This window comes from Pelophylax lessonae, assembly GCF_965119305.1.
Source record: "Pelophylax lessonae genome assembly, chromosome: 2".
In the NCBI taxonomy this organism is placed as follows: domain Eukaryota; kingdom Metazoa; phylum Chordata; class Amphibia; order Anura; family Ranidae; genus Pelophylax; species Pelophylax lessonae.
The window spans coordinates 644,496,868-644,524,156 of NC_138769.1; the positions used below are offsets into that span (position 1 = coordinate 644,496,868).

General features: G+C 43.1%; 1 protein-coding gene across 2 annotated transcripts in view; it reads right to left on the bottom strand.

Moving 5' to 3' along the window:
- The window catches only part of DCLK1 (doublecortin like kinase 1), a 518,012-nt gene that overhangs the window by 277,678 nt on the left and 213,045 nt on the right, over positions 1-27,289 (bottom strand). For both annotated transcript variants that reach the window (XM_082246215.1, XM_082246216.1), the window contains exon 4: positions 22,320-22,419. In XM_082246215.1, the coding sequence (XP_082102341.1) occupies positions 22,320-22,419 (100 nt within the window). The remainder of the gene's footprint in view (positions 1-22,319; positions 22,420-27,289) is intronic.

Genomic DNA, 27,289 nt, shown 5'->3' on the forward strand with positions numbered 1-27,289 from the left:
CTATTAAATCTACTTATGTTGGTTTACTACAAGACCCGCGAGTGCCTCTTCCTCATATATATATATATATATATATATATATATATATATATATATATATATATACGCACATACATACACCCCCCCCCCCCCCCCATTATGCTTGGGGAAGTGTTCATACGACTTTAAGAGGCATACATTGTTAGTTACTTTTGATTTTACGTAAAAAAAGAAAAAAAAGCTGGCCTTTATTTTTATCCACTAATTGTTCCCAAACATTGAAAGCTAGTCATTAAAATAATCAAAATCATCAACCCAGGCTTTAATCCTGGGCACACAGCCTAGCAGACAAAAAAAATATTGTACCTGCGTCAGCTGGCAGAGAATTGTTAATCACAGTTGTTCAGTGTAATGGCCAAAAGCGCCAGAAAATTAAATAACGGAATCAACAACTGCAGAACTTAATGAGATGCAATTATTGTTAATAAATGATTCTACCCCTTAATCCTTGCTGCTAATGTTACTAACAAGTATTTTAGCTGTTCTACATATACAGCTAAGTTGGATAAGGGCTGAAAACAAATAATGTTACTTCTCACTGTATACAACATAGCTCCAAATGAATTAGGATAATAGTTTAAAGCAGTATTAAACCTAAAAACAAAAAGGTAATATATTGTGGTTTACCAATCTGTAAATGTTGTGGCTGCATTCGTTTTCATTTTTAGGTTGGTTTTTTACCTGGTGGTCTGGCCAGTACCACACTTCCTGCTTTAGGCCTCTTTCACATGGGCTTTCCGATCCGATCCGCCTGTCAGTTTTTCAGGCAGACCTGATCAGATGCTCCATGCATCCCTATAGAGCAGCAGATGTCAGCGGAGACATGTCGGCTGACACCCGCTGCCATCAGATCCTGTCCGTGAAATCCAGACAGACGGAAACTCTATTTTTTATCCGTCTGGAGAATCGGATAGGATCGGATGAAAATGGACAAGCGGTGCGTTTTCATCCAATCTCACATAGAAGAGAGCAGGGCTCTAACAGCTCCGTCTCTGCAAATTAAGCGAGAAGGACCTGTCACCCGCCTGCTCAGCGGGGATCGGCGGATCAATCCCCGCTGAGCAAAACAGAGTCCATCGGGCGCACTGCCTGTGTGAAAGGACCCTTACGTTGTGTGCACTGTGGACAGAGGAACAACAGAGACACCCTTAGATGGCTACATTGTAAATCCAAGGAAAGAGCAGTATTAGATGCACTAGTAGACTTAGGCTGCATTAGCACCTGGGCCTTTTGAATCGTGGGCAAAATCGTTGCGATTCTGCCTGCAATTTCAAAACGGTCTGCTAAAATGACAAATCACACAACGCGAATTACCCGCAATTCAAAATGCCCAGGTGTGATCGCAACATCAGATAGACTTGACTTGATTCACACTGATGCGACATGGGATCCGACTTGTGAGAGCACAAGTCGCATGACATGTCAAATTAAATGATTTCCCACAAGAGTTGTCTAACCAGATCCGACACTAGTTGCTCCAACTTTTGAAAAGGTTCCTGCACTACTTTGGTCCCAATTTAAGACAACTTCACTACCACAGAGTGTAAAATGTCCCATCAAAGTCATAATCAAAGTCATATTCTAAAGTTGCACTGAAAGTCGCATGACTTTAGAGTCGGGCTAGTGTAAACCAAGCCTAACAACTTAAAACTGAATTCCAGCTTAGGCCCCATTTACGCTTGTTACCCATGTTTTCCAATGATAACCATTGATATATGTGCAACCTAATGTTGCAGCAACTTCAAAGTAGTTCTTGCACTACTTTGGTCTGCCTTTCATGCAACTTGAGAGTCAAAGACTTCAATGTTAACCCTCAAAAGTTGTATGAAAGTCATACCTGAATGTTATTCAATGCAACAGTTGTCTGTTCTCACTGGTCAAAGTCATATCCAAGTTGCACCTAAGTTGCACTCCAAAGTTGGCGCAACTTTGGAGTCATACAAGTGTGAATGGAGACTAACACTTTTTAAGCAGGTACAACTATTTTTTTTTCTTCTGGGATAAAGGTTTTACATAAATGAATAAAAACTGACAATTGTAAGCACCCCCGCCAGTGTTACTGGTTTTTCTCAACCCTCTAACTGATGCTTTTGCTTGACAGCTTGGTCTGTTAAGAAAGTTGAAAATAAATAAAAAAAGCCTAAAGATTGAAAACAAATGCAGCTGCCACATTTAAAAGCTGTTGAGCTGCAAAAAAATGAGATTTTTGACATACCGTAAAAATACATTTCTCTAAAGTTCATTGATGGACACAGCTCCTGATCTTCTTAACCATTGGGCTATACTGCCCCCTACAGGAGTAGGACACTAGGCAGAATAAAATTCTGGCTACGCCTATGGGCAGTCCAAGGGGATATACTCCCTCTCTCTGCTATAGGTACTCAGTTTTCTTACAAGCAGTGTCAAAAGAGTTACAACTCCACAGAGGGGTGGGTGCTTGTGACGGTATTCACAGCCACTGGAGGGGAGGAGCAGATACTTAATGGTTTGAATTGCTTCAGATGGGACAGTAATATTTGTCAACCATATCTTCATATAGAAATATGAAGATTTAATACCACCTTACACAGTGTATTCCATGTGCTTGTCTGTGAGAGAGACACACAGACTGTCATTGGCAGACTTCCCTATTGTTTGTGTATTGGGAGGGAATGTGGATTGTGCCTGTCTTATTGTTAAATGTTAATGACCTCACATTGTTCTGTCTGCCTTAAGATAAACTTATTTTGGGATGTATATGTATATGTGGATTGGCTGCTAAGGGGGAGGGGGGATTGTCCCACAGTGTATATCTTTGTGTACACTGTATGGGAGTGTAAAAATCTGTTTTCATTGGATTGTGAATGTCAGGGCCTGTTTTTAACAAGGTCCACCTGGGCAGTAACCTTGTGGGAGAAAACGGTATAAAAGTATGTTTCTTGTTCAATAAAGTTGAGTTATACTTCACCCTCAATCTAGAGTCCTGTCTCTCATTGGGGGAATATGCTACAAGGGATTGCTATGTCCTTCATACTCCCTTGGATAATCACTAAGCTCTTGTAAGAGCTTGTGTAAGAGCTTGTTCCTGCTGCACTCTGGGGAAAGAGAGGTTCACCCACTGGAACCTGGAGCCTTGTCGTAGGTCCAAGGTGGGTAGGAGATGGCGAGACCCTAACCAAGCTGCGGCGGTTCGTGGGGTCTGAAGTGGTTACGGTGTCTGGTGGAGTGCTTGGAGCCCTTGGGAAGCACTAAGAGCATCCATCAACGAAGGTACCCAGTTGGGGTGCCGGGTGATCCGTTACAGTGCTGTGTCCATCAATGAACATCAGAGAAATGGATTTTACGGTGAGTCAAAAATCCCATTTTCTCTTTCGTTCATTGATGGACACAGCCCCTGATCTTCTAAACCATTGGGACGTCCCAAAGTAGTGTTAAACATGAGGGGTGGACACAGCGAAAAAGGAAATTCCCAAGGCTAAACTATAGCCAATTAGGTAAACAGGAGCTCAACCAAAAAAACAGAAGCCCACCTGAAAAAAATACACCCATAAAAAGGACCAGGTCCTCTAAACAGCAGCCTGCAAAACCTTGCGGCCAAAAGAAGCATCCGCAGATGCCAACACATCCACTTTATAGAACTTTGTGAAAGTGTGCACCAACGACCAGGTGGCCGCCTTGCAAACCTGCATCACTGACGCCTGATGATGAAAGGCCCAGGAGGCACTGAGCGCCCGAGTAGAGTCCGCCTTGACAGGGAAAGGAGGAACCTGACCCTTGATGGAATAGGCCTTAATCACCGTCTGTCTGATCCATCTGGAAACGGTCACAGAGGAAGCGGATAACCCTTTCCAAAGGCCCACCCGCGAGCACAAATAGAGTCTGACTTTCTAAAAGACTGCCAGGTGCACCCTAATCACCCTGACCACATCCAAGGCATGCAAAACAATTTCCTTAAGATGCTTTGGCCTGGGACACAGGGAAGGCAACACAATGTCTTCATTCAAATGAAAATCAGAGACAACCTCTGGAGGGAACAACGGACAGGGGCAGAGAACCACCTTATCCCTGGGAACCACCAACTAAGGCGAACGACAAGATAACGCCGCCAATTCCGACACCCTGCAGGCAGAGGTGATAGCCATCAAAAAGGCCACCTTCTGGGACAGCGTAAGCATGGGAATCTCCTGAAGATTCTCTAAAAAGAGGCTTCTGAAGGACTGAGAGCAACAAACTGAGGTCCCAAGGAGAGAACGGGGGCCACACTGGAGGAGCCAAGTGCTGAAATCCCTTAAGAAAAGTATGCACCAGGGAGTGTGTAGCCAAGGACCATTGAAAGAAGACCACCAAGGCCAACACCTGGCCCTTGATAGTACTCAAGGCCAGTTTCTGCTCAACCTCCCGTTGAAGGAAGGTCAATATCTGAGCCACCGAAAAAGAGCTAGGATGAACCCCAAGAGGCTCACACCATGCAATGTACGTCTTCCAGGTACAATGTTAGATCTTCCAAGAAGTATATTTCCTAGCTTTTAACAGCGTTGGAATCACCGACTCAGACAAACCTCTATCCTTCAGCACCTGCCATTCAACAGCCAAACCATTAAAGCCAGCGACTGTAAAGCAGGATGGAAGATTGGCCCTTGGCACAGCAGGTCCTCCCTGAGAGGAAGCTTCCAAGGTACGTTGATGACTAGCCGCACCTGATTGGCCTACCAAGCCCGGCGAGGCTAGTCTGGGGCCACTAAGATGACCAGAATCCCTTCTGGCTTGATCCTGTGTAGAAGCCTTGGCAGAAGCTTGATAAGAGGGAAGGCGTAACTATACTGACCCCACGGGGCCACCAGCACGTCTGTGGCGTCTGCCCGAGGATTCTGTGACCGTGCCACAAGCCTCTGCACCTTTCTGTTGAGCGGAGACGGCAACAGATACACCTCAGGGATGTCCCACTGGAGACACAGCTGATGAAACACCTCCGGATGAAGGGACCACTCCTCTTGGTCCAGCGCCTGCCGACTGAGGTAATCCGCCTGCCAGTTTTCCATCCCGGGAATGTGTATGGTGGCGAGGACTGGAACCAAACATTCTGCCCACCTTAGAATGCCCTTAGAATGCCGGCTACCACGAGAGCCAAAAGGACACTTGTGCCCCCCTGGTGATTGACATGGCCATGGCATTGTCCAATTGAATGCGCACTGGACATCCCCGAAGACGGTCCATCCAATGTTCAAGGCACAGACAGATCGCTCAGAGTTCCGGGACATTGATTGGTAGTCTGGACTCTTCCAGTGTCCAGACCCCCTGATCAGAATTTTCGCCTCCCCACCCGGACAGGCTGGCATCCGTGGTGACCACTGTCCAATACAAGGGGAGGAAGGATTTGCCCAGACGAATCGCCGGAGAAGAAGCCACCATACCAGGGACTCTTTCGTTCCCTGGCTCAGCCGGATCTGACTGTCCAGAGTCTGCAGATTCTTGTCCCATTTGGGCAAAAATCTCGCTTTGCAGGGACCTGGTATGTGCAAATGGTACCGCCTCAAAGATAGACACCATCAGGCCCAGCACCCGCATGCAAATCTGGAGGGATGACCATCTGCTGGAAAATAGGAGACAAATTGCAGCCTGCAGTTTCTGGAGTTTGTCCAGAGGAAGGAGCACTCTGGCTAAGGCTGAGTCCAGAGTCAGACCCAGATAGTCCAAGCTTTGTGGACGGAACTAGAGCAGACTTCTGAAAAATTCAGGATACAGTCGAACTCCCTCAGAGTTCGTAAGGTGATCTCCAGGTTTTCCAGAATGATCCAGCTTGTCCTGGCAAAACATGATGTTTGTTGGAACAAATAGAGTTTGCTCGGCCCGGTGCTGCCATCTTGGTCCTGTTAGACCTTAGAGGACCGTGATGGCGGCACATTCCTGATGTGTGTCACCCAAGTAGTGGGACTGCGCTGGATTTGCTGTGCGGGCAAGTATACGGTATGTTTTGAAGAGAACCCAGAAATACAGATAAGATTAAAAAAACATAGGGGAAGGGGGTGAGTACCACTTTAATCTTTTAAAATAATACATGAAGAGTCTGTAAAGACAAAAATATGGTAGATGCCTTTTTAAAGGCACAATGCTGTGGTCCTTCACTACCATGTAAGTCACTGATCCAGAACAAGTAGTTACATATCATAGAACTCATAGAAGAGTAGCTTCGTATACTGCATATAGTGCTGTAGTGTATGTGTCAAAAAGTCCAAAAAATGTATGAAAAGTTCACCAGTGAATTAGGGTGCTTTAAGTGACATTCAAACATCCTTAAAGTGCTTCTAGTGTTCAGGTGCCACTTCCCAAAGGAACAGGTTTTACCAGAAAAAAAGTGCCAAAGTGCTTTATATAATACTGAGGGTCCAAGCAGCCAGCTTCAGTATGATAACAGCAAAAAGGTATCTCTTTCTTTAACCAACACTCCGATCCATGGGTAGTACCCAAATGAAATAAAGGAGAAAAGTCTCATAGGGCTCATAAAGCTTAATAACGAATTCACACTTGTCAGCCATGAAAGCCTGAGCCATGCGGCAAAACATCTGTCACCACAATTGGCCCTAAAATGTATTTAATTTTAAAGATAATGCAGTCACATCTCAGTAGGGGCAAACAAACGCTATGAGTATGTACAGCACCAACTCGGGGCTCGATGCGTGATGACGGCACAGAGCCGCTCCCACTGATGCGTTTTTCCCAAACAGGAATCCTCTTTCCTGAGGAGAAACAATTGTGCCTTGGCTTCAGATTTAACTTCTTGCCACTTCATATACTGTATGGGCTACATGGGCGGCAAGAGGTTAAAGAGGGTGGGCTTTAAATACCACATGTCACACATATGCTTCTATGGATGGCTGAGGCTAAGGGAACAGCACACAGTGGCTGAGCTGTCATAGACAACTCTCGGTCTCTAGCCATGAATGAGAGCCAAAGAGATGGGCTCCCAATCATGTGACCACTTTGACAGCCAATCATGGTAGTCACATGATCGGGAACGCTGTCGTGTCCCCGATAGTAAAGTAAAGTTGGAGAAAAATACAAAAGATTAGGGGATTGGAGGACCTTAATTATGAAGAGCGCTTACAAGCGCTTGATTTATTCTCCCTAGAGAGGAGATGCCTGAGAGGGGACATGATAGTGATTTATAAATACCTCAACGGGGATCTCAACATAGAAAAAAAACTATTCAGTCGCAAGGAATGCATGAGGACCTGGGGCCATACAATGCGATTAGAGAAGCTTTTTAACCTCAGGCTACGCAGGGGGTTCTTTACAGTAAGGGCTACAAGACTGTGGAATTTTCTACCACAAATGGTAGTAACTGCGGGGAGTATGGCTACTTTTAAAAGACTCTTGGATGTACACCTCAAGGATCAAAACATTCAGGGGTATGTAAAATGATTACGGCCACACACACCTTACAGGTTGAACTGGATGGACTATTGTCTTTATTCAACCTTAACTTCTATGTAACTAACTATCATATTGCCTATGGTAACCAACCAGATCAGTTTTCTTTTGCATTGGCAAAGCAATGACAGCATGTTACACAGTAATAGTAAAAGTATTTCTAATGAAATATGTGAGTGTATATTCCAGGTCACTTTTGAAACCTCCTTCATCTTCATCTGAAGGCAGCTTATTTATGTCTTTGAGTGACTAATGCTTTTCTGGCATTTTCACAAATGTGTTACAGTTGATGGTCTTTGCTAGCAGACAATGATGGCCATGATAGCTCAAAGAAATGATGTTTACTACGGCGTGGGAGACAGATGGTTACAATATAAAACGGCTTTGCTGAAGCTACCGGTTTGTCTCATATTTCACACTTTGTAGTTCTTGTTTTCAAGGTCTATGGCGATATAATGTCTTTAAAAGGAATCTTTTAAATCCCAGGAAGGGGCAGCTCGGCATTCTGACATAACGCTAAGAGACTGGAAAACGAGGCAAGATCCTACAATTCAAGACAAGAAGATTACGAGGGTCGAGCTACCCCCAGACCAGAGGCATCACTTGCCAACCAAGCAAGGTAAGGCCATTCTGTAGTTGCACCACTTTAATCATAGAATTAGAGTGGTAGGGTAACTAATATTCTGAGCGTGGTCATACATGCTAGATCCTCGACCAGTGAGAGATCTACACTCTTTGGGCCTATCTACACTTGCGGTCAGGGGGAAGTAAAAACAGGTGGCTGAGCTGCATTTTTGCTGACCCCGACACTTAAGGTTCTGAGGCAGCCAGACAGGTTGTACACATGCTGTGGCTTCTGAATGCGTCCTATTCAAGGGAATGGGGCCAAGCTGCAACCGTCCTGCAACTCCTTGTAATGCACACGGTTGTGGCGCAATGGTGCAAAATCTACAGGGTTAAAACAGACAGTGAGGAGGTGACATATTTGCACCTCACCACCTGTCAGGTGATCCACTACAGATCACTTTTCAGAGGGGCATCAAGGTCTGCTGTACGTCTAAACTCAGCCGATGAGCAGTGGTGTATTTTGGTTTTGTGCTACCCTAGGCAAGACTAAAATTGGGCACCCCCCATCTAAATGTGTCCCACCCCAGCTGCTTTAAAATTGAGCACACCCGTGCAATGGCGAAAAACGACATAAATTTTAGTATCCAAAGGTGATCCTTTTTCTGTAAACATCCTTGTGACAGCAATAGGTATGTGACAGGTATTTTTTATGGAGAATAATAATAATTGGAGATTTCGACTACTTGGTGTTTTCACAGAATACCAGCGGCCTTTACACTCCAAGACATGCTATAATGAATAGACATTGTTAGTTCGCCCGCTAGTTGTCGCTGCTGTGGCGGCCATGTTTTTGGTTAGTAGCACCATGATAGCATTTACCGGAGTGTATAGGCTGCTGCCTGTTCTGTGAAAACACCAAGTGGTCGAAATCTCTAATTATTCCTGGTGTACACTCGCTGGAAGTGACGTGATTGGGGTTCTCGGCAAGTTGGAGTTTTCCGCAGAACATTGGCTCTAAAAAACGATACCAGGCTGATGCTTGCAGCTGCAGGCATCATCCCGGTACAGGCGTTGTCCCCCTCAAAAATACCTTGCCTTTGCTGTAGATATGCCCCTGCCCATGAGCTACGCTGAGACTACTAGAGGCATCACTTGCCAATCAAGCCACGTATGTCATTCGCCAGCTGCACAATCTGAAGTTTTTCACCAAGGTATACCAGTATAATGCTAAAATAATCAGTCTTTTTCTATCTTCAATACACTTGCATACATACATGTACGTGTAGTAGAAAAAAGAGCAATCAGCGCAATCAGCAGCAACAATAAGTGAATATGCAAGCTGAACCCTAACCCAGATAAATTACTAAAGCCTAGACAGATATGATGATAAAAAATAAGTGTAGCGCAAACAATAAATTATTGAAATCATAAATTGATTAAAAAGCCTCTCATTAAAAAGTCATATTGAAGCCCAATAGTCCCTCATGAATGAAAAATGAAAAGTCCAAGAAGGGTGCTGGAAAGGAAATCCAATAGAGGTGATACTCCCTTCACCAGAAAGCACTAAAATGCGCTCACCTTAAATAACGACGACCCCTGTAATACCAGTGGGTCAAACAGGCTCTCATCATGTCAGTGAACGGACAGAATCTCCTTGAATGATCCACTTAGCACAAATGGTAAGATAGCCTTGGGTGAGGTACCAAACCTTTGTGCCTCCGATGGGGAGGAATAAATAAGAAAGAAGAATTCTAAGTGTATACCATTTAAACACCGTATTTATTGATTAAGTAATACACTTACAGACATTTCTTCAATAACAAGCAGTAACTCCGTAGCGTGAGGCCGATACCGCTCGGCTCCATGAGAAATCAGCGGGTGACGTCAGTCGGTAAGGCTCCACCTCTCATACACATTACGTCCTGTGGGACTTCGTCAGCAGGGGTGGAGCCAACTGGTCACCCCTACACTTAAATAGCAAAGCCGCTGCCATAGATACCAAATAGATCCCGGCAGCATATAACTTCAATGTAAGCCTAAGAGACGGACATCTAGTGGCCAGAAACAGGTACTACACACAGGAATTACAAACGTGCCTAATAAAATACCCCAAATGGAGCTAAAATTTCCTAGGCACCTGTAAAGTATATAATTCCTGTTATCATGGCAAAATACGCTATACACCCCTAAAGAAGGGTAAGAGCGCATATGTAATAAAAACCACAGACGTACCCGCTGCTATCTCATGACAAAAAAAACATCCATATACATCAGAAGATGTCCGTCTTTTAGGCTTACATTAAAGTTATTTGCTGCCTGGACCTATTTGGTATCTACGGCTGCGGCTTTGCTATTTAAGTGTACAGGTGACCAGTTGGCTCCACCCCCGCTGACGAAGTCTTGTAGGACATAACACGTACCGGAAGTAGAGCCTTACCAACTGCCATCACCTGCTGCTGTCTTGTGGAGCTGAATGGCATCGGCCTCACGCTAAGGAGTTTCTGCTTGATATTGAAGGAATGTCTGTAAGTGTATTACTTATCCAATAAATACAGTGTTTAAATGGTATACACTTAGATTTCTTCTTTCTTATTTATGCCTGTCTGAGTGTGCAGTCACCCCATCGGAGGCACGGAGGTTTGATACCTCACCCAAGGCTATCTTACCATTTGTGCTAAGTGGATTAGTCAAGGAGATCCTGTCCGTTCACTGATATGATGAGAGCTTGTCTTACCCACTGGTAATACAGGGGTTGTTATTTGTTCGCATTTTAGTGCTTTCTGGTGACAGGAGTGTCACCTCTATTGGATTTCCTTTCCAGCACTCTTCTTGGACTTCAGTTTTCATTCATGAGGGACTTTTGGGCTTCAATATGACTTTTTAACGAGAGACTTTTTAATGAATTTATGATGGTAATAATTAATTGTTTGCGCTGCACTTATTTTTTATGATCATACATGTACATGTAAAATATTTTGGATATGTCTGGGCATTATCCTGCTTGTTTGAATGGGACATACAGGCTGTAATGTACGCCCCAGCACAAGGGCAACTGATCAAGGAGAAAATTACAGTAAGAACATGATACAATTTTCCATTTTTGTAGCACCAACATGGTGACATACATGTGGTAGCTGTCATGGATTGGAGTCAAAAAGGGAAAATTATGGTAAGTATTTGATACAATTTATTGCTTTCCTGGAGCCAACAAGGCAACATACATTTGATAGTATGCTGCCATGGATTGGTGCCAGGAAAGGAAAATTGCAGTAAGTATTTAAAACAATTTTCTGTTTTCCTGGGACCAATATGGCAACATACACATGGTGCTATGCTGTCATGGGTTTGCATCAGAAAAGAAAAATTAAGCTAAGTATTTGATCATTTTCCTGTTTCCCTGGTACCAACATGACAACATACAGTACACATGATTGTATGCTTCTATGGGTTGACACCAGAAAAGGAAAATTATGGTAAGTATTTGATACATTTTTTTGTTTTCCTGGGGCCAACGTGGCAACATCTATGTGATAACGTGCTACAATAGATGGAAAATAAGAAAATTATTGGTGCTACCTATAGCAACCCACCACTTGAATTTTCTTCCTGGCACCGGAAAGAGAAGATGATTAGCTGATATGGAATACTTCTCCTTCTCTCATTTCTGCAGTTTTACAGGAAATTTTATAAATGAAATACGATTGACTGATTTTCAAACAGAAGAAACAGTGTTTAAAAAATATCATACTACAAGGAATTGCAAACCTCGAACCTGCTGTGTTTATGTGAGTGCCGACCAGCCATATCAGCCCATGTGATTTATGCTCCATAGCAACTGCAGATTTCCTGAATAACTTAAACCATCCTTAGAATAGGTTATCTCCAGGGATCTGCTCCTCAGACACTGTAAAAACTGTGTTTTCTTGCTGTGCCCCCGAGTGATGAGCAACATGAAGAAGAAGCGAGATGCCAAGAAAAAAAAGATCTATACACGACATGTGTGATTACATATTAAAGTCATGCTAATTAGCGTCTCAGACAGAATGTTAATGAATTAAAGGAGAACTCTGAGCAGAACACAAAATGCACTCATGAATTCAGAAAAGTGAACTGCCATAAAAATGCTGTTTGGTACTTGTAGGTTTAGGAATTGCAGTTCCTTGTAGTACAGTAATTTTTATGCATAGCCTATAGAAATTTAGCACCCTCCTAGTTAGGTTCTAGAGTGAGTGTATATCATTTTTGGTTTCTCTGCCTAACAGGGAGACAGCTAGGCAAATGTATATGCTGTCTGCTTAACAAAGAGCTGTGATTGTTTAGCAGAGGCTGCTCAGTGTGTTCTGGTGCTGCTCATGCTGTCTTGATGTTTCACACTGATCCAGTAGCAATGGAGTATACTGGATAGAGGGCAGAAATCTGGCAGATGAAAGCATGGGATGTTTATACAGCCCTGGCCTATTAGAAGAGGATAAGCCCCAAGGCATGCTGGGTAACTGTATTTATATCTGAAGAACACATGGGCTCTGGGCCAGTCTTCCTCTACAAGGAGAGGTCCAGGTGGGGTGGGGACTGCTGCCTCTCCTCAGGCACAGGCTGCCATGTGGCCTCCTGTGGGCAACCTGAGGGCCTGAAACACTGAAGTTGAAACCCATGGTTCTTTTGCAAGCTGACTGAGGGAGGATGTCCATGGATCCTGACTGGTATCATGGAGGAAGGTGACCTGTGGCCAGGGCCTTGTGAGTACAGACCCCCGAAAAGGGATCCTAGAGATTGCTGTTGCTAAATCCCCCTATGTGTGCTAGAAGTCAGAATAATGGGTGTAAGCCAACTGGCTAGTGTCTTGAAGAAGCAAAGTCCACTAAATTCCTTCGACTACAAAGGGACTTACTTAATTCTGTACAGCCTGCTTCATAGTTCTACTGACAGTTGACTACACAGTTCTATTGAAGAATTTGTCCAACCTTGTGAATAGTTAATTTAGAGTATCCTACCAAATCCCTTTTCCTATCCAAGTTCTCCCCTCCCCCCCAAAAAAAAACACATCCCCTAGACTGGGTTTTGGAGACAACGAGCAAAAGAGTGTGTACACCTGGCTGTGTGAAAATACCCTGTAACTGGCTGTGGAATAATCAGTGGGAGACTGATTATTCAAGCGGCTCCTGGGGGGTAGCGCTACAGAAAAAAATGTTGAAAGTTGGGTTTACACCAGAGGTGCAGTAACATCTGCACTGTGCAAATACCGATGAAGGTCCAAATCAAAATATCTAAATGTAACCTTAATCGGTTGGTTTTGGTGCCAGCACTGCTTTTCTTGGCACAGGGACCTGGAGCTTTTGGCATTTATCCCAATAAAACAATTTATTTTCATAACCCAGATTAGTATCACAAGCAAGATGAAATAGCTACTTGTAACAAAATACCTGCAATTCATCTAAGTAAAATCTAGCAGCCAGTTCTAAGGCAACTGATTTCTATTGACTGTGAATGTCAAGGCAAGCATTTCAAAAGGAATAACTTAGTGTTTAGGGCTAAAGTGAACCTGTACCCAGGCCCTATTCATACTTGTGCTTTGTAAAACACATGCAACTCGGCATCCCAATATTTTCAAAGGATTTGATTCACATACATAGGGGTTGATTTACTAAAACTGGAGGGTGAAAAATCTGGCGAAGCTCTACACAGAAAATGAATCATAGTTACATAGTTAGTCTGGTTAAAAAAAAGACACAAGTCCATCTAGTTCAACCAATAAAAGGGGGGGGGGGGGGAATCATACAATCCTATATACACAGTTGATCCAGAGGAAGGCAATCAGCTTCCAGTTTTTTGGTCAAAGTCTAATTGAACAAGATGAAGTTCAATGGCTACCACAAACAGCTGCACCAGATTTTTCACTTTCCAGTTTTAGTATATCAACCCTACAATTTTCTCCAAAGTGCAGTGGTCAGGAGTATGCCATATAAAGCTTAGCATGCAGAGCGTATAAGTCTGGTGCATGAAATGTACAATTTAAGGGGAGATTTACTAAAACTGGAAAGTGCAAAATCTGGTGCAGCTCTGCATAGAAACCAATCAGCTTCCAGGTTTTATTGTTAAAGCTTAATTGAACAAGCTAAAGTTAAAAGCTGATTGGCTACTATGCACAGCTGCACCAAATTCTGAGTAGTCCAGTTATAGTAAATCTCCCCCATAGTGTCTATCGTGCAGTGGCCAGGAGTGAGTAATGCACATAGCACAGGGCTCAGGGGTGTATAACATACAGAGTGCAGGACTCAGGAGTGTGTAACATGCAGGCGGCAGGGCTCAGGAATGAGTAACACACAGAGAGCAAGACAATATAGGGGTTGGTTTACTAAAAGTAAATAGAATGAACAATTTTCAAGTGCAGTTGCTCTAGGGAAGTGATGGCGAACCTTGGCACCCCAGATGTTTTGGAACTACATTTCCCATGATGCTCATTCTCTCTGCAGTGTAGTTGAGAATCATGGGAAATGTAGTTCCAAAACATCTGGGGTGCCAAGGTTCGCCATCACTGCTCTAGGGCTTAGTAAATGAGATGAAGCATTATATTTCAAAGAATATCCAATTGCAAGCAAGGAAAATAAAAAAAAAAAAAAAAACAGCATTTTTGCTTACACATGATTGGATTGTGAAAATCGTCAGAGCACCCCCTTATTTTTCAAGCTCTGCAGTAACTTCACTTGCAAGATGCCTAGTCTATATGCCTTTAGTAATTCAACCCCACAGTGTCTATTATCCAGGGGACAGGAGTATGTAATGAAAAGTGTGCAGGGCTCAGGAATGTAGAGTGCAGAGATCAGGGGTCTGTAGCATACAGGGATCAGGAATAGGTACTACAGAGAATCCAGGGGTCAGGAGTGGGTAGCGCACACTGTGCAGGGGTCAGGAGTGTGTAACCCATAAAGTGCAGGGCTCAGGAGTGCATAATGGCATAATGAACAGGGTGCAGCAGTCAGAAGTGCATATCACACAGATTTGGTTGTTCTGCAGGGGTCATGTGTATGTGACACACAGTGTGCAGGGGTCAGGGGTGGTTATCACACAGAGTACAAGGGTCAGGAGTGGTTATTGCAGAGTTCAGGGGTCAGGAGTGCAAAATACAGATTGCAGAGGTTAGGTGTGTCCTGGCAGAGCCCTGCAGCAAATCTGTGAACACACCGAGGGGGAGTTCTACACATATGTAGATCTGGCAAGCATTGGGACTTCCATACCGTGCTGCCTTCACAGATGTGCTGGGAAATAAAGCCCTGCGGTACATTATTCTCACCTAGGCAAGGAAGATGGTAGTGCCGTGCTGCAGCACAAAAACCTAGGGAAGCTCCAGGCTCCCTACCCAAAAATTCAAAGTATGCAGCTAAAAATACTGTAGCTGCTAACTTTTAAAATTAGGGCACTTACCTGTCTAGGCATCTAGCGTAGTCCTTGCCAGGGCTGATTCTTCAATTGGCTATCAGATGCTGGTGCCGCCATCCTGACTAAGGGAAACTGAATTCTTGTGGCTTCCCAGTTGGTTTCCTACTGTGCATGTGCAAAGTGCATTGCACTTTGTGAATGGGCTGCAGCCTTCTGGGACCTGTGAAGTGTCCCTGGAGGCTGCAGGAGAAGAAGGGGGGCCGAGCCTCCGGCAAAACCAGGTACCCGCTCCCCATTCCCCCCCCTAAAGGTGCCAAATGTGGCATCATGGGGGGGGGGGGGGGGCACTGTGCGTTATCACAGAATTTGAGAAAAACATATTGGGGCTTCTTTTACTTATAACACATTATGTTTATCTCCATAAGTAGTGGAGTCACTTTAGCTGCGTCTGGTAATTTAAATATAGGAGGGGACGTTGTTTAATTTTGCGCCAGTCACACATTATCAAAAAGAAGTCTAAGCTTCCCTGTTTCTAACGCAAAGTAACCTTTATAGACACAAAGCAAAACATAATCCAATCTCCGATTTATCTCTTTGTGACATACTGTGGCTTCACATGAATGGCCAATGGGCAAATAGAGAATTGTTAAATAGTAAGCTACCACTCACTAGAAGCCCAGTATCGAGAATTCTGCTTTGTTAAGACTTTGTAAAAGCAGCTTGTACTGTATTACGAACTGTTCTTAGACAAGCTAAAGCCCCTTGTGGACATGGCCTAACAGCTGTTAAGATGAGATATCCACCATACTGATTTTGTTTAGGATGATGGTTGTAAGAGTGCAACATGAAGTTCCTACTGGGATTTCCTCATATGGCGGCACATTTTCCTCCTCACTGTCTCTCCGTCAGAGCATTCCACACAGAAGTCCAGGGGGTGACAAGTGATCCAGCTGCCATAACAGTAAATGGAAGAGTCAGTCTACTGGACGTACAGTCATATATACTTTCCAACTGGAACTTCACTGCTGCAAAAATTGCCACCATCAACTCCACATAGAAATGATGAGGAAATACAATCCAATAAAATAGTAAGAATGTAATAAAAAAAAAACACCCCTGGGGGAGCACCCTGATGGAGGTGTGTTTCTTTGTGGCAGAGCATGATAAAGTCTCTAGGTGAGCAGTGTGTAAATGCCTTGGTTCTGGTGCAAATATGCAGAAGCATGTGGTCTGTCCTGACATTGACGGCCTTTATACATAGGTATGTGGGGGACAACGATAAAATCCCTGGGCTCACCTTTTTAAATTTATGTGTCATTTTTATTTCAGAAGAATAAAACTCCAATCAATGCAAACACTTGAGAGAAGAACAGTACAGGAATAACTCTCGAGCCATATAAAGTATTCACAAGTGGCAGAAGTGCTTGTTCTCACAAAGATGTTTACCAACATGATAGATTATCCTTGTAATCATTCAATGATTGTTCTGTGAATGGATACTGTGTTGTGTGTCAGAATGAAACATTAGTACGGCCAAAGATAAGGTGATGCCCACATGTTGCCATTTTACTGCAATGCGTTAAAAGAAAATCCAGCAAAGCACACCTTCGATAGGGATAAATAGTAACATAAGTGGCAGTGGGTGGGAATCTTAATGATCACAATCTTGAATGGCAAAATCGAACGACTTTGCGACTTACTAAAAACAAAACAAATAAATAAATAAATGATTTGCTATGTATAGTTTAATCCATAGTGCATGATAATGGAGACCTTGATTTTGTATCTATACTATTATATTATACACACTGCACCTCAGATTTGGATAAAAAAACTGTGCATATCAGTGAAGACTATGGCAATAAAAGACAGCCTAGTATTGGCTTTGCTTAACTTTGTCACATGTGGCACATGTCCTGTGTCTTCTTCTTGGTGTTCTGGGTCTACAAACATTCAACCCATTCTACTTCTGCCCCCAGTGCCTAAATAAATCCCTTGTTGATGTCAGTAGGTAGAGCCAATGCAAAAGAAGAATAGCTCCTTCTGAGGGGTAAGTAAACATTGAAACAAAGATCCATTTAGTTGAGTTTCCACAGACCACCAACGTAAGGGAGTAGCCATGCACATTACAGCTGAGAGCGTTGATAAAATAACCGTGCTGTGGTAATATGCAGTACATTTTGAATGGCACACCTCCATTGCAGCACATCGCAATGCACACTAACACAATGCATGTGCAGGTGGGTGTGGTTAGGTGCGGCGTGATGCGGTGAGCAGAAAATACATGCAGTCCAAGTGCAGTAACAAGAACATATTGTTACAGAAGTCCAGCAATACACAACAGACCCGGTGGGAAGGCAACCTAACTGGTAACACTCATAAGTTGTAACAGCGATGAGACGGTAGATTAAAGTCTCAGTGGTGCCAATAGCATCACTCTCGAGAAGTGGAATGCAGCCTGGCAGGTCTGTACCCAAATGGGGAGGCTACCAGGAAAGACAGTGTGTCCATGCACTTTCCCTACTCCTACGGAACCTTTCCCTGGCACTAAGCACTGTCCCTGACAGACGGATGCCTGACGACCTGTTCTGAATCTAGCCACTCGCACAATACATGCCAAACACGGGAGTCAGGGTCTTAAATAAACTGCCTACTCAAGATGGCTGCCAAAGTCACAAGGAGTGTCAGCATCCAATCAGACAGCTGCCTCCCTGTGACTGAGGAAACCATAAAGGAACTAGGTACCCCTCGAATTCCTCCTTTATCTGCATTGCCACTGCAGATGAGCACCACCTGCAGTGCAGAAAATAGACTGCACCTGCCTACATGTGGGCTTTAGGCTGTTGCAGTGTGTTGGCAGCCCATTCAGCTGAACGGGCTGCTATAACTCAAAGCATGGTAATGTGCAACATAACAAACGTAACATGTGTTGTTGTCAGCTTGCCCAAAGTAGCCATGGTCCTTCAACAATCTTTGCAACACTTTTGCTGCCTAGACTTCCTAGTCTGCTGTTCCTGTGACATTACAATCCCCCTCCTTCACAATCCTGGTGGACTTCTGATCTTTATGTGCCTAGAGGCAATGGGGGATTGATGAAACAAGTCAATATAGCGCGTTCAAACTGGCCCATTCTTTCTTTGAAGACCCCTGCCTTACACTTTATACAGAAAACGCAAAAAAAAACTCACATGAACAACACAGTATCACAAACAACTACAGGATATTTAACAGATGATTTTTTATATTATAATGCAAGGTCTTATTTAATATGTTTATGAGCAAGATTGCATGTGCCATCTTCGAAAAAGTCATCATGGTATCTAGTAATGGTAAGATCAGAGTCATAAATAACAAGCCACATTTGTGTAATCCAGCAAAACCTCAACCCCATTAATTAGAACATCATCAAATACACTTGATGCTATTATCAACATTCCAGGAAATCTGCTTGTATGTTCTTTGCTGGCATTGGCATACTATATACTGGCACTTCACTCGGGATTATACATTGCCACGTAATACTGATTACCCTATGATGTTCATCCAGCCCACACATTATTGTTTCCTTAGCAGTAATGAAGACATTTTAATGAATGTTCTTATTTTAGTAACATAAATGTTAGCAACCAGTTTAAAATAATTAAAGAGGCTTTACGCGCAAACTATAGCAGTGAAGTGGAGTTTTAGCCATACCTTCGGGGGAAATTAGGGAAAATCTCTCATAGGAAGCACAGTAACAAAAATTAAAGTATGTCAGCTTCTAACTCTTTACCAATCTACTAAAGAATATAATGGTCTGGTTTTAACTCTGCCACAGTTCTACTTTAAATATACCCATAGTGCACTAGAAATGAACTACAAGAGAGAATATTGGAGACGTCATTTCTGACTTGTTTAAAGGTATAGGCTCTGAGGTTGAATCATCCTGATCCTTTCTTTACTATCCCAGAACAAGTATGCAGACAGTGAAATCTGAAAAGACTGACAGGTACAGTATGTCTCAGAGTCAGCAGTAGCAACTTCCAAAATTCCAAGTTTCTAGGTTTTCTTAAAAGACGGTAATATGACAGTGCACATATATTAGCAGTAGCGCATTTGAGACCTTAACGACCCGGACACTCAGAATGCTAGTGTTTGGAGCTCAGAGAGATCTGACTCACCCCTTCCTTTTGCATAGGGATAAAATTTGTCATTGAAGGTGTGCATCACATTTAAACACCGATAGTGAGCTATTGGAAGTGATTTGGCATGGGCCAGGACTCTTTCTTCAGAGCCGCATGTTGACATGTGAATATTGAGCTCCCATGACATTGGAATAGACTACATGTTGAAGCCTTTGGGGGCCTTTGTTTAACAACTGCAGCCACCTAATTATCTTTCATTTCCTACAGGCATGCTTTAATGAATACCTTGATCAGGATATTTTTCCTACAAGATATACAGCTAGTATTAGAATTTCCTGAACACTGTATTGCTGTTAGGGCTCATTCATACTATTTGCAGTGACTGGTGTTTTTCTGCATTGGATAAACACCAGTCACTGTAAGGGCACATAGACAACAACTGCTTTCAATGTGCACAATGCCGATGTGACATGTAGTGCAGTTTTGCGGAAAAATCTATACATGTTGCATGTATACAGCAGCATGTCACTGCACTGCAGTGCAACACAATGAGGTGTCACGGAGAGTCACTAAGAAACCCCAAAACCAAAATGTAATATATTGCAGCTCAGCAATACTTGAGGCTGGGTTCACAAATATGCAAATTGGATGTGGATTTCTCAGCATCCAATTCGCATGACCATCAAGTGTGACCGGTTCTCAATGGAGCCGGTTTACACAGGTCTGGGGGTGGCTGTGGTCCGCATTCAAAAAGGATCCTGTGTGTCTTTGGGTCCGATTCAGGTGCGAATTCAGGTTAAAATTCAGACCTGATTCGCACCTGAACCGGTGAACAGGGACGCACCAGACCCCATGCTGGGAACCACAGCCAGACAAATTAGAACCTGGCCTTAAGGTGGTGGCTGTGATAGTTTTTTCTTTTTAGGCTTTTTTTATCATTTATTTTCACTTGGTGATCTGGCCAGTTATTATTTTTAAACAAAATGGAAAGAAAAAGTTGTTGCTGTAACTGCTTTAGCTGGAGTTCATCTTTATTTTGTTAGTCAAGTCCATCTAAATCTGCTAGTACATCTAATACTGCCCTCTCCCCAGTGGCATCAATAACAGGCATCCAGAATGCTGCCCTTCCACCTGACCCGGTGTGTTATACAGCCTGACCTCTATGGCTAAGCATTGGACAAGGATGAAATGCGTCGCAGGGCATGGTCAGTGGAATAGCGCTTGCTGGGGTAGTATAACATACCATACATGGGTCAGGATACCTGTTAATGATGTTGCTGGCTGTGACAGTTTGAACGCCGGCACTGCTACACCTGAGGACCAGGGGGAAAGAGGATATACTCTTGCTTGGAGAAGCACTGCAAAGCTTTTTAGGTCACCACCCTCTCTCCAGGCTGACTATGCTGATGTCCAGGCTCACCTTCCAAAGTGTGGACGCCATAAGGCAGGAAGTCTGTTACTGGCTAGATAATCAGGTGAAAATAAAGGACAAAAAGCCTAAAAAAAGAAAATTCATGCAGCCACCACATTTAAAGTGTAATTCCAGTAAAAACCTAATTGAGCTTAAATTTACTCCCACCCTCAATCTAAGTTTATTCTATCAACTTAGTAAAAGGAAGACGTCTATACTTACTTATTCTGAAGTTGCCCCACTCCTGTCAGATAATCACTCCAATGCTGGCTTCAGTGCAGAAAAGGGATTGCCGACAATGGCTGCATAGGCTGCGTGGTGATGTCACCCATAGTCATATTATGGGACATCGGTTCCCACTAGTCCCTCCTCTACACTGAAGCTGGCGCTGGGGCCCTGAGTAACCTGGGCCCTGGGTAACTGAAGCAGAGCAGCCTCAGCATAGGTAAGTCAAGACTTCTCCCCTTTTATAGGGTAGAAAGAATAGGAAAAGAATGAGGGGGGGGGGGAGGGTAGAATTTAGCTTACTTAGGTTTTGACTGGAATTAAACCTTAAGGCCCCTTTCACACATGCGGACCGTTCAGATCCACCTGTCAGTTTTTCAGGCAGATCTGAACGGATGCCCCATGCATCTCTATGGGGCAGCAGATGTCAGCGGAGACATGTCCGCTGACATCTGATCTGATCCTTTTCGTCAAATCCGGATGGATGGAAACCCTATTTTCCATCCGTCTGGCGGATCGGATGAAAACGGACAGGCGGCTGTGCTGATCCGATCTGAACAGTGGGGACCTGACACCTCCGTCTCTGCACACAGAGCTGAGATGGAGCTGTCATCCGCCTGCTCAGCGGGGATCAGCGGATCGATCCCCCGCTGAGCAGAACAGAGTCCGCCGACGGAGCGGACAGGTGTGAAAGGGGCCTAAGGAATGGTATACTGCAATATATTACCTTTTTTTGTTTTTGGGTTTAATACAACTTCAAATATGGTAAATGTAACTCCACAGCCCAGTATCTAACAATACAAAGTGGAAAACAAAGTAAGAAGGTAAAAAGGTAAACAGTAATTATTACATTTTTTTCCAATGCTATGTGAATGGGAACATGTTACAAATATAAAGTAGGTGTTATCCCAATTTGACTGTAAGAGTGGAAATACATTTGTATTGTAGCTCAAAGGTAAGTGTAGTCATTCAGTCTGTACAGGAAAATGTTTTAAATCCTAAATCTGTTAACATATCCTCATCTGTTTCTTATACGGAACAGAAATATTTTCTTAGCGGGGTTTATGTTGTTCTTGGATCTAATGTGAACTGTTTGGAGCTGACATAAACTTGGACAGTACAGAGAGTTTTGGAACACTTGTTGAACTTGTTAGTTTGAAAGTCTCTCTTACCACTCTCATCCAGCAAGAAATCATCCTGGTAACGGAACTTTTCTGGTCCGCAAGCAATAAAAATGTCATCATCACCAAAGAAATCCTGAAGGCACATCACCTGAAAGAGAAGTTATATAATTACCGATTACCATTACATCTTAAATTCACTTCCTCACCGACAGCCTACATAATGAAATCAGTAGGGATTCTGCAGCGGAGACGTGCAAGGAACAGCCCCCTGTTTTCAGTTAAATGTGCACATTAATACATTTTATTCCACTATAATGGTCAACGCTTACAATGTCCTCCTTCAGCTAGGTAAGGGCTTTACCCCCAAGGCCTCATGTACACTGGGTGTGTAGTCCAGATGCATGAGACTACAGCGGATAGGTGTGGGTGAAAGGCACAGGAGCACCATCCAGCCCTGCTGCCGGCGGATTGTAAAACTCTAGGAGAGGTTGAAAGCTGCTGTGACCGAACAGGGATGGATGGTGTAACGAGTGGTACTAACGTTTAGGGCAGTATGTGCCTAGAAACAAATGTACGGATTGCAGAGCACTTACGTATGTTGTGGGCATTAATTCCAGGAGCATACTACACTAAACGTTAGTACCACTTCTCATAGAAAGTCTGCTGTTGGTGGGGCTGGACGGTGCTCCTTTGCCTTCCGCAAGCACCTACAGGTAGAAGCCTTATGCACAGAGCTAAATGCTCAGTATGCATGAGGCCTATGCTGAGGTGAATAAGAAGCCTAACTCCTGTATGTTACTAAACTTTTACAACTGTCTGTGTCAGTAATAGGCCACCATCAGAACTTAACATTGGGCTTGCTGTAGATATCATTTGAGCCAATGAGTGCTACGTGCATTTGCCATTTCACCAGCTACTGCAGTCACTAGAACTGTAAGGCTGATCTGACATTTTAACTAATAAGTACAGGATGATGTAAAATGAATACAAAATAATAAGAAGCCATTTCAGATGCTTAGTTTAAGCAATTCCTAAAACACTATATACTATGTATTTGCTTTGTAATTCTATTCTTTTTTTTTTTGTCAAAACAGTTTATTAGATTTTAACAGCATACAGATGGCATGACAGAGATACAGAGAAACGTCAAGAAATATGCAAACAAAATACAGTCATGGTATGCAATAGGGAACATCGAAATCTACCCAGAATCACACTTGGACCCAGGGGCATCACAAAACCCCTGAAATCACAATATTGCAGAAAAACACCTCGGGGACTGTGTGAGATTGTGAACCACAGTAAAGATCGAGCAGACGGCGTAGCCTGCCTAACAGTGAAGACCAGGACTAGAAGTCTAAAGTAGCATATCAGGGGGGGCCCCCATCTCCTGACACCCCCATAGGGGAACTTGCTGTGTCAGGGGGCGGGGGGCCCACACCCCGGAGGCATTAAGCCCGGCGTAGAGAGCTCATGGCACAGGCGCCGTCAATGTGGCCAAAGGAGGAGAAGTGCCCACCATATGGTGGACCAAGGAGCTTGTGAATGTAATGGAGGGGAGGGGAATGAGGACAGGGAGAGAGGAGAAGGAGTGGAAGGGAGATATGGGAACACACAAAAGGGAAACAGGGGGGGAAAGGAAAAAAAAAGGAGGCATAAGGAAGGGTACGAGAAAAAGGAGAGCAAGAGGGAAGGGGGGCATCTAGAGGAATACAGTGAAACCCGAACATCCAAGGGGGCGTCCAAGGGAGGCTGAAAAGCCGCTATGGCAGTGACAGGTGTATGAGGCACTGCCGCAATGCCCTAAGTACACAATCTCTGAAAATCAGGAAGGGATTGGAAGTGTATCCAAGGTGCCCATGTCGTATAATACTTTTTGTAATTCTATTCTTTATCATATCATTCTATTGTATAGTCCATGTTTCTATTCTATATCTAACATCAAAACTCATTTTTCACTTTGGATAGAGTAGAGGAGGGTTAAAACTCCCGCCAGTTTTTTTTTTTTTTTTGCGATCTGTGTCTCAAAAGGGAAAATTCCGTTCACTTCCTATCCTGAAGACTCAACAGAAAATGACAGAATATCTTTCCAATGTGGCAGAATCCCTTCTTAAATAGCTGTCACAGGAATAAGTGTTCCCATTTGGAAGATTTCCCCTTTATTACTGCTCTGGTGACAACTCAAAGTTTTGGACGGATCCTCATCTTCCTTTCCCATGACAAAAGCAGAACAATTAGAGAGGGTGAATCTCACCAAAGGGCACAGACAGCAATAAAAACTTGACAGTTGTTCTAACACTTAACCACTCTATCCAAATCTTAAAAAAAAAAAGTTTTGCCGTTAGTTACACTTTAGGACATGTTATTATCATTTTGTGAAACTTCATGTAATGTTAAGGCGGTGAAGGGCATGCAGTTTGTTTTCTAGCAGATATACCTAATTTACAAGCTACACTTAGGGCCATATGTAGAAATCTGATGATCTGGGCAGTATACTGTATTCCCCTAGATAGCCATGTGAATGAGTTTAGTTTCCCATACAGTACAAGCTCCAAAAATTGTGACGCAAATGTTCCCCTAATTGCACTTTTTTCACAAATACAGAAACAGACATAACCCTGGGGGCTTTGTACTCCTTGTAGTGTCACCAATTGCCTTAAATATATAATATATAACGATATAACGCACACGAGGGCCTATTTAGTAAAGCAAAAAGCTGTTTGGAAACAACTGCAATCCATACCAACAAATCAACATAAAGAAAGGTGAATAATTGTGCATATAATTTCAGCAGGTATAAACCAATCAGATTTTACAGATGAGAAGCCGGGATGGGCAGACAAGTGTGTCTTCGCATTGAAGGTCAGCAGCTTTGTTTTTCCCGAAATAGTCAGTTTATGGGAGGTGGTTTCAGGAAAGAAAAGCGGTTCTGCTTTTAAATCTAGCCTGTAATTTTACTTGGGGGCCCAAAGGCTCCAATAATCCAAAACAACGGTACAGTGCTAATAAGGTGCATTCAGTGATAATATGTAAAAATAAAAGAACATATATCTATATATCTATGCAATATTAAGGTGCTATAATACATAAATCTGTGCAGTATTTAAGTGCCATAGTACAAATAACTACGCAATATTAAGGTGCTATAATAGAAATAAAGTGCTTGTAATAAATCAAATTCATATAATATATAAAATAATTGATAGATCCAAAGAGTCCAGTGGTCTTGTGCTAGAATTGGTGCAAAATTAGCTTGATGACGATAATCCAGCCGGTGTCTTCCACCACCAACACCTAAGATAATTGGCCTCTCACCTGAAGTTTTGACCAAAATAAGCAAATCGTTTCAATCAATCTATCAATTATTTATATAATATATGAATTTGATTTATTACAAGCACTTTATTTCTATTACAGCACCTTAATATTGCGCATTTATTTGTACTATGGCACTTTAATACTGCACAGATTTATGTATTATAGCACCTTAATATTGCATAGATATATGTTCTTTTATTTTTACATATTATCACTGAATGCACCTTATTAGCGCTGTACCGTTGTTTTGGATTATTGAATTGCTTTGTAGTGGTAAACTCAGTTGGTATAGCAGCTTATTTTAGCACCTTTAGTTGATTGTATACAGCCAATTGTTTGCGCCGATATATTCACTTTGGCCCAAAGGCTCCAGCTTATTACTTTTGCCTTAAAGATTTGCTTAAAGCAATGTACTGTATTTCAGACTGCTTCTATCAACAGATGTAGTCCCCCTCTTGATTACAGCAATGTTCTGTCATGCGGGTAACATGGCATCCCTCTTCCAGTATGACATAACGCTTGCTGTTACAACATGACAGCATCTTAGAAAATGAAACTATTTTGGCTATGCTAACACAAGGCCACTGTCACACTGATGGCTTAAAATTCATTTTTGTTTCCTATAGCACTGGTCTGTTCTGACCTATTTCTGTTGCTGGTATCACAGCTCAGGTGGGTCATGAAATGATGATGTGCTATTGGAACAAAATTGCTGGGGAACTCATTTGGACATCTATCCTGGGCTCCACCTTATCTAAATTTGGTATTGCTAGGCAGTACATAGGTCCTTCAGCCCACTGACTTCCCTTTTGGTTTACTTACTCTTTTTTTTTACATATGGATTTTTATTGATTAGTGAGTTACAGACCCTAGCTCTTTAAAGCGTACAGTATGTTACCCAGAACATTTCACATTCCTGATATGTGTCTGTTGTTCCTTGTACTTGTATGAAATAGCATCCTGTTCTTTTTGCATAGCTTCCATTTTGTGAAATACCAGGTGAACATGCCAGTCCCCCTGCTCTCCTATTTCAAATTGTCCTTGCTAGTTATGGAAGCACATCCAGCCCAGTGTGGTCAGTTTTCTTCTTTGCATTCTACCTGGGAGCACAGCCTGCTTGTATTGCATTGGTTAGACTTCTGCAGACATGCCACTTGCCCAGCTCTTCACTGGGAAGTGTATTAACAAACTATAAAATCAGCTAAATCTACCCTTTAGTAGTATAGTATCCTAGGATCTCACATCCAAAAAGTGCAAGTGCAAGTGCAAATCCTATTAAATGCTATTATCTATCAAAAATTCCTGAAAATCAGTGCAAAAAAATGTGATAATACAAGTAATAAAGATAATATTAACCACTTGCCGACTGCTCACAGTAATCCTACTGCGGCAGTGCAGCTCCCCTGGGCTGGACTCCTAGTGATTGGACACAGCGGGAGTCAGGCCGGAGGAGGAGAGGCAGCGATTGCCGCCTCACTTCCCCGATCGTCAGTAAAACTGTGAGAACACCCGTCTGCTTATGTAAACAACGCAGGTGGATCTTCTCAGTGACAGACAGGAGGAGATCATAGTATTCAGAATAGCTGAACCTGCGATCTCTGTCTCTGTCACAAACCCCCCCACCACACACGTCAGTAAGCATGAGGCATACATTTAACCCACTGATCACCCATAGGGTTAACTTCTTCCCTGCCAGTGTC